The 12,647-nt window shown below is 44.3% G+C and overlaps 1 protein-coding gene across 1 annotated transcript; it reads right to left on the bottom strand.

Annotated features, from left to right (window-relative positions):
- Nucleotides 1-1,932: 1,932 nt before the first annotated feature.
- Nucleotides 1,933-11,428, bottom strand: LOC306696339 (uncharacterized protein; the record flags this gene model as incomplete). The annotated part of the gene is made up of 11 exons (XM_079159924.1): nt 1,933-2,282; nt 2,358-2,517; nt 3,990-4,211; nt 5,314-5,505; nt 5,601-5,766; nt 6,687-6,850; nt 7,772-7,830; nt 8,054-8,142; nt 8,240-10,177; nt 10,520-10,900; nt 11,386-11,428. 11 exons carry the CDS (start codon nt 11,426-11,428, stop codon nt 2,208-2,210), a joined length of 3,489 nt encoding a protein of 1,162 aa, XP_079016050.1. The 3' UTR covers nt 1,933-2,207.
- Between the last annotated feature and the right edge of the window lie 1,219 nt (nt 11,429-12,647).

The following is a 12,647-nucleotide window of genomic DNA, read 5'->3' as shown; positions in this document are numbered from 1 at the left end:
ATATCTTTCTTCAAGCCATTTCATAATTTGGTGGCGTGCGTGTCTCATGCATGCATTACATCACACACACACACACACACACACACACACACACACACACACACACACACACATGCACACACACGTAGACACTCCCTGCATTGCTCACTCACACAGTCAGAGAAATTCACAGGCCTGGCTCTTGGCTCTGACTAAGACCGTATATGGAAGAAGCTAGCAGGTAGCTTCTGTCCACTTTTCAGTCATCCCCTATCTCTAGCGCTCTCTCTCTTCCTTAAACGCACATTCACTCTCTTCCTTTATTTGCCACATTTCCTCTCTCCCCGAACCAATCGCTCCCTGATTCCTCGTCCCATGACGGGGACAGTTACAGGATGCAGTGTGCGTATTTGCCAGTTTCACTCTGCAACAGTCTTCCCCAGTCATTTATGGCATCACATTCCAGCTAAGGTTCAGAAGCAGTATTGAGTGGAGGTGTGGCTTGTGTGTGTGTGTGTGTGTGTGTGTGTGTGTGTGTGTGTGTGTGTGTGTGTGCTCGAGTAAGACAGAGAGAGGAAGACAGTATGTGAAATACTCTTTGAAATGTAATATTAGAAGATACAGATTTCTCAACAGAAATTCCCCCCCCAAAAAACTCCAACCTGACAAAAACAGGTGAACACATCTCACCAAATCTCAGGTCTCTGCACGGGCTGACCATCAGTGTCATTAAACAGAGTTAAATTTACTGCTACTTTACTCTGATTTCGGCCCAAATACACTTCTGAATGTCTTTAACCATATTAACCCTCGCTACCTCTCAGGTAAGCAGTTGTCTGTTAACCATTTCCAAATAGTCCAAATAGAGAAGCAACCTTTAGTTACTATGCACCACAGAGCTTGAACCATGATGCCCTGATTAGGCAGAACACTTGTGTTTGGGTTCCTAACCCTCTATGGCATGGAGTTGCCATATGGTTTATGTAGATTTGACTAAAAGACAGTTCTACAAAATCCACATTTTACTGTTTTGTTGTGAAACATGGGGTCTTCTACTTTGATATGACCAATAATTGATCACATCATATGAGCAGGAAATCCTGTTTGCGCTTCCTTTTTTCATGGACACATGACACTAGAAGGTCATGATCTGAGGACTGACTAATTGTTTAACAGTTTTGTTTCTCGCAAAATTCCTTAAAAAACTAAAAAAGACATTATCTGGGGCAAGTGAACTAAAAGCAGTCTAGAAGCGATACGTTTTTTGTAAAATGAATTTGATGTCATATGTTATCATACGTGTATATGTATTGTGTTCATTCAACCTATTGGACTGTTTCATAAGACTAAGCTACACTGAGACCATGTTAACAACTTATTACATTTAAAAAGGGAAAGAAAATATACATTTTGTAATTCCAGACATTTTGTAACTGTACCGTTTATCTGGATTATACATTACACTAGAGGTGTCCTGGGGGAAAAGTAAAAAGGTTGCCACAGCCTTGTGCCACCTGATCCGGTAAGTCTACACATTCAGGTGCTCCAAGTGGGCCATGTTCCTTTGATTCTTCAACTTCCACAAGAGGTGAAAGTGGGTCAGAATGGAGAATGTAACGTGACCTTCTTAATGTGGATTTTTCATATATTTCCATGTAATAAGTCATGCAATAGAGGGCTAATAAATTCTTAAAACTAGATTTTGACTTGGGTCCTTCTATCAGAGATTAGATACAGTATTAATGGGGGAAACACCTTTTATCTGTTTGTGTTTTAATGGTTTATGTTGTGCGTTCTGTAAAATGTTTTAATGCATTATACAAAGCATTTGAACAGCCTTTGTGTGAAAATGTGTATTTGTGCTCCACAACTTTCTAAGCGATGACCTCAGAGTGCAAAGCTCAGTATGATTAAAAAGGACTCACATTTTTAATTGCCAAAACCAAATGCATTTATTTTTGCCCTGAGTAAGATTTATGTTTATTAAAGCATGATATTAGACTCTGCACCATTTAGACACACTCTTTTGTTCTTCTTTCTTTACAGTATATCCTACATCTCATCAGAGGGATCAGAAACAGAACATGTAGCAAAAAATATACACTTATATACATATTTACACTTATTGTTTTTTACAGTTTTCATCAACAAAACATTTAAGGCGTAGCACACAATAACGAGCTGCAAATACCAGTGTCAACTTTTGATTTGATTCTTCTTTACGCGTGTCAAGCAGTCCAGCTCTTCCCCAGGTCTACCAGCTCCATGCCTTCACAGTAGGACCGCGGCCTCGACACCCTCACCTGGTTTCACAGGGAAGCATAATGATTCAGAGACACATGTGCATATGTATGCAGATATACCTGTCAAACACTCACTGGGGGTGTCCTTTGGGAGGCCAGTTTCTGCAGAAGGGGGAAGGGAGTCCACTGAATGGGTTCCACGGGCCAGCTGCAGACAGAAAGGTCACTGGCCTTGCCCGAGTCCAACACACCATCGCCCATGCTCATCTCGCTTCCCCTCCAACCATACTGAGAGCTACAGGGAATACAGACAGCCGCAGGATTATTTAGATTATTTACACAGACTTTGTTTATATATTATAAGAGTTAAAGAATGTCAATACTTTCAGACATACATTTACATTCTGTAGGGGAACTAAAGGCAGTAAAAGCTTAAGATACAGATTAGGAAAAGGATATGATTGTAGTTTTATTCATTGATATTGGTTTTAGTGATTTATTCACTTCATTTGAACTTTTATTGGGTTTTAAACTTGTATTAAGCCATAGCTTGGGATACACTTTTTGTTATACTTAATGTCACAAAATTGAAATCATTCAGTTGTTGCGTTTCATCCGTTTCTTTTATGTCTATTTCTATAGCCGCCAAAGATGAAAAGGGGCTGGTGAGAATGAAAAACCCACAAAGAATTATCACCCAATTCAGCTCTACCGGCCTTTTTTTTAACAGCATCTTTCAGGTTATTGTTTCAGTTTTACGGCCCATAACTTTAATGTTTTGGCTTTTAGTTCAGTCTGTCAACCTCAGCAGCATCACTTCCAGATGCTTGCAGCTGTTTTCAGAAAATGCTCTGATAAACCACCGTACACTACCTGCCTAGCTCTGAGCGACAGGTAGTGAGAAACTTGCTGATGAACACTGAAGCATTTGGCAGCTAAAGAACCAAATACGTTTATCTGCCGCCCCCAACTGGCAGCTGTAAAAGTAAGGTTATTGTTTTCTCGTAAGATTTAGTGGCTTCTAGTGCACCCCTCCTTTTCCAAGCTTTCCAAGAACAAAAGTGACCTTTAGGTAACATAAAAATGCAAAACCCTCTTGCTAGTGCCAGTTTTTGTCCTTACTGGGCGGCTGTAGAAACATTGTGGTGCAACATGACGGACTCCATGAGGAGGACCCGCTCACTATGTTGACGTGAAGGACTCGTTCTAAGCTAACGAAAGCACAAAGATTCTTAGTTTCAGGCAATTATACACAAATGAAAACATAATTATGAATATTATATTCCATTTCTGCCTAAAGATCCCCATAAATCCTACACACTGGTCCTTTGAAAGTAATTATTAGGTGGGTCCAAGTTCAGTTTTTCTGTTTGTATAATTGTGTGTGTGTGTGTGTGTGTGTGTGTGTGTGTGTGTGTGTGTGTGTGTGTGTGTGTGTGTGTCTAAGTTTGGGTTGCAGATCTAATGTCTGCTTGGTTGCTGAACTTTTCAAAAGTAGCCTGTTTAGCTTGCTTGTTTGTATCTTGATCATTCTTTTCTTAAACCTGATGTAACTTCATAAGAGCTTCACTTAACAGCAGAGTACAGGCACATGTATGTTAGAGACCATATACACACTGTAATATGTATTTCATGCTTTAGACAGATTGAGGAGGACAGACATTAGCTCTCTGCATGTCAATAACATTCACACGATCAAGAATATGAACCATTCATGTGCGTGTATGGACTGTGTGTGCGTGTGTGTGTGTGTGTGTGTGTGTGTACCTGTGTGGGTAGATTGTATTGATGCGAGCCCCGTGGCTGGGGCAGGTGGAGGCCAGCGACAGCGTGTCGTCGTGGTAACAGCAGGTGCGGTCGAGCGCCTGCAGGTGCAGTAACTCATCGGAGCGCGTAAAGGCGGGATTATCTAGAGAGTCCGCTGATCCTGCCCACGAACGCAACCAGAACCGTCCTGACAGCTCATCAAAATGGTTGAACCTGCGATAGCTGCAGACACAACAAATCATAGTGTGAATATATTTATATATTTATATTTATTTATTTTTTCCAGTTTAGAGAGTCTCACTGGATAAAAATGGAACTGAACATTCAATTCAATTTGCTTTACTCAATACCACACATTTGCCACAGAGGGCTTTACAATCTGGACCATATACAACATCCTCTTACCTTGGACCCTTCGCATCGGATAAAGAAAAACTCACCCCCCCAATAAACTATTAATGGGTCAAAAAATAAATGGACGAAACCTCAGAGAGAGTACAACTTTCTCTGGGCAGAACTATCTCTCTACTGTTCGTAGAGTGTCCACACCCAATATTTGAAGTTAATCTCAGCAATAGGATGAAACTACAGTGCCTCAGTCAAGGTGGATAGAACTCTTCTCTCTTGACAACAAGTGTCTCAACACAAACGCCTTAACAGGCTGAATCCCAATGTCTGCAGACTTCCAGAGAGTCAGCTTGGGGAGCAGATTTCTCCAGACTTCACTTTATAGACTATTTAATAGTTTATAACATGTGAAATGTGCAAGACTTACACCTTACAGACTTGACGTGATGGCAGTGAACGTATCACGGTACGTATGACTGCAGTCCTTCAGGGGCTGTCTGCAAGTCTAGACGGTGGACATTCGGATTCAACCAGACTGACTCAACATTTTCCAAGAGTTGACAATGCAGCCTTCATCCTAAATATGTGGTTCAGCAGCCAGACTACGACATCTAGTGGACGTTACTGTTACTACAATTAAAGTACGTGAAGTTAAATCCATCTGTGCCAGGACACAATTTTCCTGAAGGCGTCCTATGTGTTAATGCCACGTATGTCACATTAATCCGAGTTGTTTGGTGTCAACTGCATTTTCGTGTTTACCAAAGGTGTGTTTCTTGGGTTATTATAAGGTCAACCCACAAGATCACACCTTGTCACAGAAACACAGTTGACCATTTCATTCATTTTCAACAAAACACTTCATATTTCACGTTCAGGGCATCTGTGTGGTATCTGTGAATTGTGTGTATTCATGTTTGTATTGTAGCTTGAGTGCTGTAAGCTGCGATTGTGATGTGTGAGTCGGTGCGTATACCTGCTCCGAGTCTGATCCACTTTGGCCTGGATCAGAATGGCTCGGTAGCGTCGCACTGCCACAAGGGCCAAAACGCCAATCACTGTCACCATGACGAGTGAGACGGCGAGACACGCGCCCACGAGCCGCGCTCGAGTCATCCTCACGTCACACCTCTGACCCATGTACCAGAAGTCCTCTCCTACAAGGCAGCTGAAACACAAACGAGAAGATGTTTGCATGCACAAAACCTTCTTGGATGGAAGAGATGTAGAACTGTATGTATTAATGCCTCTGCCTGGTCCTACCGGCAAACTGGGAGCTGGCCCGGGTGGTGAGTACAGATGCCATGATGGTGGCAGTAGTCAAAGTGGCAGACAGAAGAGCAGCTATAGTTTGTAGTGCCAGGATTAAACACACACTTGTAGCCTGCTGGACACTGCAGTAACCAGTCGCACACATCACCCTGAAGACCTGGAGGGAAGATATGTTCAAGAACGAGGCTGGTGTTATTCTTCATTTTGAACACCCACTGAACAGCTACATCTTAAATATTTGGTTTAAAAGGAAAAGCAATGTCCACGATCAGGTGCTAAAGCATTTGTTGAGGACAAGTTTCAGCTGTGGATTAATACACGTTTGGTGCACTAGAATTAAAATAATCTACAGTAGTCATGTTCATCATAATGACATGTCATGCAATAGTGTGTCTCATTTATGTTGGTTATTTTCTGGACAACAATGGACATCTATATGGCAAAGACAAATACAAAAATTAAAACAATAAAGTATCCAAAGAATACAGAATATGACCAGAATTCATCTTTCAATATGTCTGCCTTTTATGTCAAAGCATTAGCTGAACCTTGATGAATTGACAAATCAAATAATATATAGGTATTATTTAAGTCTAATTTAGTGATTATGGTTACATGTGGAGTTGGCACAATAATTATCCCTGTTGCTCCAAATAAACTGCCAGAAGAACCTGTCAATGCACTTTGTGCATCAGCAAACATGCAGCTACGGTACTTGAGCCATTGTGATTTGGCATATATGGCAAACACCAAAAGTGAAAGCAGCAGAGTAAGATGATCACATACCACAGTAACCAGTTTAATATCCGAGTGAGCCAGACTTCATAATCAGATTCCCCATAACTGGATTGTGAGTTTAACTGCGTTATGATGTTTACATGAGTCTGCCTGTAACTGGGTTAATTAAGTAAGCAAGTTAAGAATGGAATTCCTACAGAGGACATCTGGGACAAGGGTCTGAAATATGTTCATGTCTGTTCCCTTAACGCCAGGCTCTCTTAGATGCAGTTTGAAATTCTAAACAGGTTAAGCATCTTTGGTCAGCTGTGCGTCGGTGGGCATCTCAAATTGGCTCACCTCCCAGTGTGATGTTGGTGATCTTGGATGACCTGAAGCTCCTCCCCTCGCACACAGCCTGAGCTAGTCCTGTTCGTTCCAACAGCGACGCGTTTCCAGTCATGCCGAGCCACCGGAGAGCCCCGCTGGTTCTGAACTCCACCAGACTCTGCACTGCATGGCCACTAAAAAAACGGCAGCACATCCACTTTCTGTAGCTCTCATTCACAAAACCTTCTGCAGCGCAACCCCAGTTTGTGCCTCTCATGTTTTACCACTGTATTCAAATCACAGAGCTAAGCATCTTCTCTAAAAGATAAATACCCGGCCATCTATGAAAACCCCATTTAAAGAAGGTCATTAATATAGCAGCAAACAATGATTTGCTATGTAGAGATATATTGGAGTAACGTCTCCCTCTGTGTGGGTTGTAATCCGAGTTTCTACGTTCTTGGTTGACACAACCGGCCTTGTGTAGCCTACTTTTAGTGCATGTTCATGCATGTGAGCGTGTCCACTGGTTAGCTCGCTAATACGGCGGTTACAGCTGATAACGCTGTCCTGACCGATGCTATCTGCGCAGAGAGTGTTGCGCACGCCCTCCGGTTTCCCCCTCAGGTAAACACTGTTAGCATTTTTGCTGTAGTTTGCACTGTTAGCGCTGTTAGCACTTTTGCTGTAGTTTGCCCTGTTAGCGCTGTTAGAACTTTTGCTGTAGTTTGCACTGTTAGCGCTGTTAGCACCGGCTCATCCCGTCACCATGTTGAGAGCCATTGAGAGGCAACAGAATTAGCTGATGGACATCGTGGCGCATTAAGCAGCTAAAGAGACAAAATACTTCCCTCCTCGGGAGTTGGAGGAGACCACAAGAGAGCTAAAGGAAGAATGGGATTTGTCACTTGACCAGAAACACAACTTCAAATGAAGGATAATGTAGTTCCATGTCTGCAGGACGTGTTAATAAGAAACCGTTTGCCAATAACAACTTGTTAGTGCGTCAAATTGTCAACGTCCTGTGACTTGACTTTAATGGTAATAGATGAGAGGCACAAAATGGGGCTAAATGCAGCTTAGCTACAGTATATGTGTACTCTATAGGACTTCACCTGCTCCAGACTCCCAGCAGCCGGCTGAACCCCGGGGCTTTCTGAAGGTACGGCTCCACCTGAAAGAAACATGGAATGAGGACTTTGTAGCAGCCCCTAAATCAAACTCTAAAGCTATTGTATAATCACACGATTTGTTGGTGCTTCTCTGCATGCCAGTGTGTGTCTGTGTGTGTGTGTGTGTGTGTGTGTGTGTGTGTGTGTGTGTGTGTGTGTGTGTGTGTGTGTGTGTGTGTGTGTGTGTGTGTGTGTGTGTGTGTGTGTGTGTGTGTAATCCCTCACCCAGGCAGCGGTGTCTTCCTCCAAACCAGAAGAAAAAGCCGATCTGGACTCTTCCACAACAATCTGCAGCAGCAGCTCAATTGACTCCACTGGACAAAGCAGGAAAATAAATCCATTACAACAAGCCTGGACACAAAAAAAACCCTATTATTGAATCACACACACACACACACACATGTACATTACCTCTGATGACTGAAGGTTGGTCTGGCACGATGTAGAACTTGGGTGTGTGACTAGTTGTGGGGCTCCAAGCGGAGGTTAAAACAGGAGGTGCGAGTGACAAACGGTTCTCCTGGCTGGGATGCGAGGTTGGAGCTCCAGCTGTGGGAGTTTGTGTGGTTGTGCTGCCTGGAAACCATTGCCAAGGCTCATCCTCTCTCTCTACTTCCTCCACCTCTCCACCTCCATGTCCATAATCCGATTTTGCAGTTGTGAGCGAGAGCAAAGACGTCTGTGCAGTAGTAATGTGGTTGCGGGGCTGTTTAAGCGTAACTGGGACATTATTAGAAGACGTCAAAGGCAGGTGGTTCTGTGCATCAGGTGTGTGTGAAGATGTTTCTGAGGGCGTGGGCGTGGTTTCGTGGTCGACGAGTGGTGTGTGGGCAGCGGATTCAGTGGTAGAGGAGGGCAGAGAAAGGGGTGTGTGAGATAAATGTGAACGACCAGGTGATGGAGTGTGTGTTTGCAGCGTGTATGGAGGTGTTGATGAGGGTATGGACGTACTGGACGACGAAGGAGGAACAGGAGTCGGTGAATCTGTGGGCGAGCTGTCATGTGAGAGTGTGTCAGTGGGACGCAGCGTGTATGTTTCAGTGGTTGTTTCTGAGGGAGCTGAGGTCTGGACTACATCTCCCAACATTAGAGGTGTCGAAGAAGAACCCGTGAAACTCAAAGTCTGGTCATCAACTTCGGTGATGGCAGGCGAAGAGGACATGGTGTCGGCAAAACGTTTGTGTGTACTCTGCGATGCCGTGTGCGTCTCGTCTTTGCTCGTCTGTGTGAACGGGGAGGACGTGTCAGGAAGTGGCGAGCGCGCAAGGCCCTCTGTGCTTTGTGGAGAGCTCGTTTCACTCTGTGTGGAGGAAGTGAAAGTGTGAAGGATCTCAAGTTTGCCAGAGGACTCGAACGCAGCAGTTTGACTGGTGACCTCTGACGCAGCTGATGCCCATGAGTCAGTTGCACTCGTGTTAGGATGAAATGAAGCAGCCTCCACGGCACCAACAGCGGTTTCAAGCTCTGCGACGTGGGCGGCGGATGAATGAGTCCCGCTGGAGGCCTGTGAGGATGATGGTGACGGCGCAGTGGGTTCAATATTAGTGTGTGAGTCCCCCTGCTGAGGTTCGGTGGGGGATTTTAGAGGATCAGAGGTGACGGCGGAGGTCAGATCCGAGTTAAGTCTGTCTGTACTTCGCTGGCTCCTCCAGGAATGGGAGAGTTCCTCTCCAGAAGCCCCGCTAACGGCTCCATCATGTGGGATTAGGACGGTATCACTCTCCCAGGTTGTCCTGGATGTTGAAGCAGAGTTGAGAGGTGGGACTCTGGAGCTGGAGCGAGCTTGTGCGTTTGTAGATAGCTTAGATGTCTGAGTGGCTGTATATTTGTGAATATATGTGCCAAGCAAGGTGTTGGAGCTAAAGGCTGTCGCGTGTGTCACTGCAATCTGGGTTTGAGGGAGCTCGTTGCTTGATTTTTTCCCCATGTGCGATGGTTGAACCAGCGAGTCTGTAGGCTGAAAATAGGGGCGTGCTCTCTCTCTGGCGGACATTTTTCCATCGGCGAGGTGAGGAGCTCCAGATGTATCCGCTCCATTGTTCGGTTCTTCCTCAGGAAGAGGGAGAGTTTCCCTATCAGCTCTCCCAGCCACAGTGAGTCCCTGCGGAGGTGAGGTGGGGTGCAGCGGCCCCTGGTCCTGAGAGGAGGGACTAGACGCAGACCGAGGCCCGGAGCTCCACTCCAGACCTTCAAAGAGGCGACCACTGCCCCCGTCTGTCCCCCTCACCACGTCTTGACCAACAGGAGCGGCGCTTGTAAAGCTGGTTCCTGTCCGTGACCAACGTAGGAGGTCTTGGTGTGAACGTGGGCTGGAAGGGTCGTCCGAGGAATTCCTCTCATCTTCCTGGACTGGATGACCAAAACAAACACAAAAACACAGAGAGGGAGAGGGTGAGGAGAGAGTGGAAATCACAGCAACAGAACATATCTGTCTCTCACACCACACCGATTGTGATAAGAACTTTCCGACGGACTCAAAGCACAGTTTGAACAATACATTTCCACAGTTTCACATAGTACACCCAAAGAAACCATAATATACTACTGTCAACAAAACCTTATATATTCATTGAGACAACTAAATAAGCAGCTATTTCGACAATTGGATCATACTCTCGTGATCAGGGTGAAGGAAAGTGGGCCATCCTGACTCAATAAGTCAAACTAGATAATTGAGTACTGGTTTCTCACCATAATAGGACAGCTGAATTTCATTTGAGGAGCGTCCTGCTCCTGTCCAAGTGAAGGTGGCTTTGTTTCCATCACAGTGGGAGAGCAGAGCCGTCCCCCCGCTCTCCAGGACTTGATCCGCCTCGTTCAAAACACAGCGCACTACTACGCTTGAACCACTGTCCAACCACACTAACTTTAGAAGGACCGTGGGACCCAGAGGAACACCTATCGTCCAGATGCAAACTGAAACCGTCGGGGTTCCGTCAGACTGGTAGTTCATGGGTGTGTTGTTGGTGTCAGTAAAAAGTCCGGGTAAAGTGAGATTGATGTGACCAGCAGGCTGTTTGTCCAGGCTGACATCTCCACCACAGTGGTGGTGCAGCAAGGCCAGTGTTTTATCTGAGGAAAGAGAAGAAGAAAAAAAGACGCTGGTAAAAGAGGGCATCAATCTGGCATAAGTCTCCTGAAATCTGTGTGATGTTGCAGTGAAAACTGATTTATTGTGTCCAGTTCAACCAAAGATAATTCTCATTCTCCGATTGTTTGAAGCATGAAAATGTAAAAGCAGGAACCAGAACATTAGAGGAAAAAAAAAAAAAAACGTAATAAAAATTCACAGATCGTCCCCCTCTTTGTTTCTTATCTCCTGAATAATCTGATGACCCCTATATTTGGATCAGAGCTTGAAGCAGGTTACAAAACTCAACTCTACAGAAACCTACCAACCTTTTTGGTATTGACAGAAGAGCAGCACTGTTGTGACTTAATTTAAAAAATAGCTGAAAACGAAACAGCAGTTTCAGATAAAGGAACATACAAAGCTCGGTGACAGTAAAAGGAGTGGGCTTCATTATAAGAGAGCAGTTCATAGCAGAGGTTCTTACCTGTTGTGATAATAAAAAGCAACAGGCAGGCGTGGAGCTGCATTTCCAATCCTGAGACATTTCAGTGTCGGAGACCTTATTAATCCCAAATCCATATACAGATTGCTCAGATGTACAGTATCTGTGCGTTATGATGAGGACGAGCGAACCGCGCAGAGCGAAAACAAAATGATCTCCAGTTTCCCTGCGAGCAGAGCAGTCTCAGCAAAACGGAGAGGCGTCAGAAACTTTCCTTCTCCATCATTTCCTTCTAACGGAAACCACCGTGCTGTCAGGGGGCTCGGCGCCGCACGGTCACCCAAATGAGTTGCACGTGTGTCGGACGGTGTGCCTCGTAATGTGGGACGGACAGAGGGTTTTATGTGCGCCCCCGGGCTGTTCCGTGCGCCAGTTTGTTTGATTCAAACGACGTCTCCAAAGATGAGAGGAAGGAATCCAGTGGTCGCGGCGGGAGCTGGTTTTTACACACATGCTTAAACGCAACACAGGAAACCTTTACCACAGGAGGCATGGAGACGTGACAGGGCGGGGGCAGTTTATTAGTGCTTTTACATTCACACCCCACTGTGTGTCAGACAGGGAGAGTTGGAAACCAGTGCCCGGTGGCAGGATGGCTTCATTATCACTCATCAGACATGGAGATAAATTATAGAGCTGGAGAGCCTATTATTATTATTTGTTGTGCGTGTGGCCACATTGGGGCAGAATAGCATCAGAACAAGCTGACAAACTTGATATTAAAGGCAGGGTTGGTAATCTTCTTCATAAATGTTTTTGATATTTTTGTTTAAAATCTTATTACATCCTGACAGCAATAGATATAAATGAATCATACCCTCTAACAAAAAAAGATATATGTATACATATACTGTATATCTGTTTTCTCTGGGGGATTGTTAAAATTCATATTGTGCTTTTCTTTTACACTTTTAAGTATATATATATATATATATATATTAAAAGGCCTCATTGAGATAACAATCTTTATATTAGTAGCCTGGCCATCCAATTTAAATAAAAACTATAGCAAAGTGCCAACTCCCCCACATTTGTAAGTAAAATAATATTTGAACAAATTAAAGGAAAAGCAGTTGCAAATACTAGATCAGGGTTCCAGTTCTTTTGTAGAGAACATTTTCCAGGAAGTCTGCCATGCAGTCTAAGCCTAACTTCTCTATAAAATCATCTCTTTCGTGCTTAGAAATGATGACGCTTTGAAGAATAATGTACCATTTAAGTTGCATGGGCTAACCATGTGATGT

Source organism: Pholis gunnellus (assembly GCF_910591455.1).
Source record: "Pholis gunnellus genome assembly, chromosome: 5".
Classification (NCBI taxonomy): domain Eukaryota; kingdom Metazoa; phylum Chordata; class Actinopteri; order Perciformes; family Pholidae; genus Pholis; species Pholis gunnellus.
This window is presented reverse-complemented; position numbering and strand designations above follow the sequence as displayed.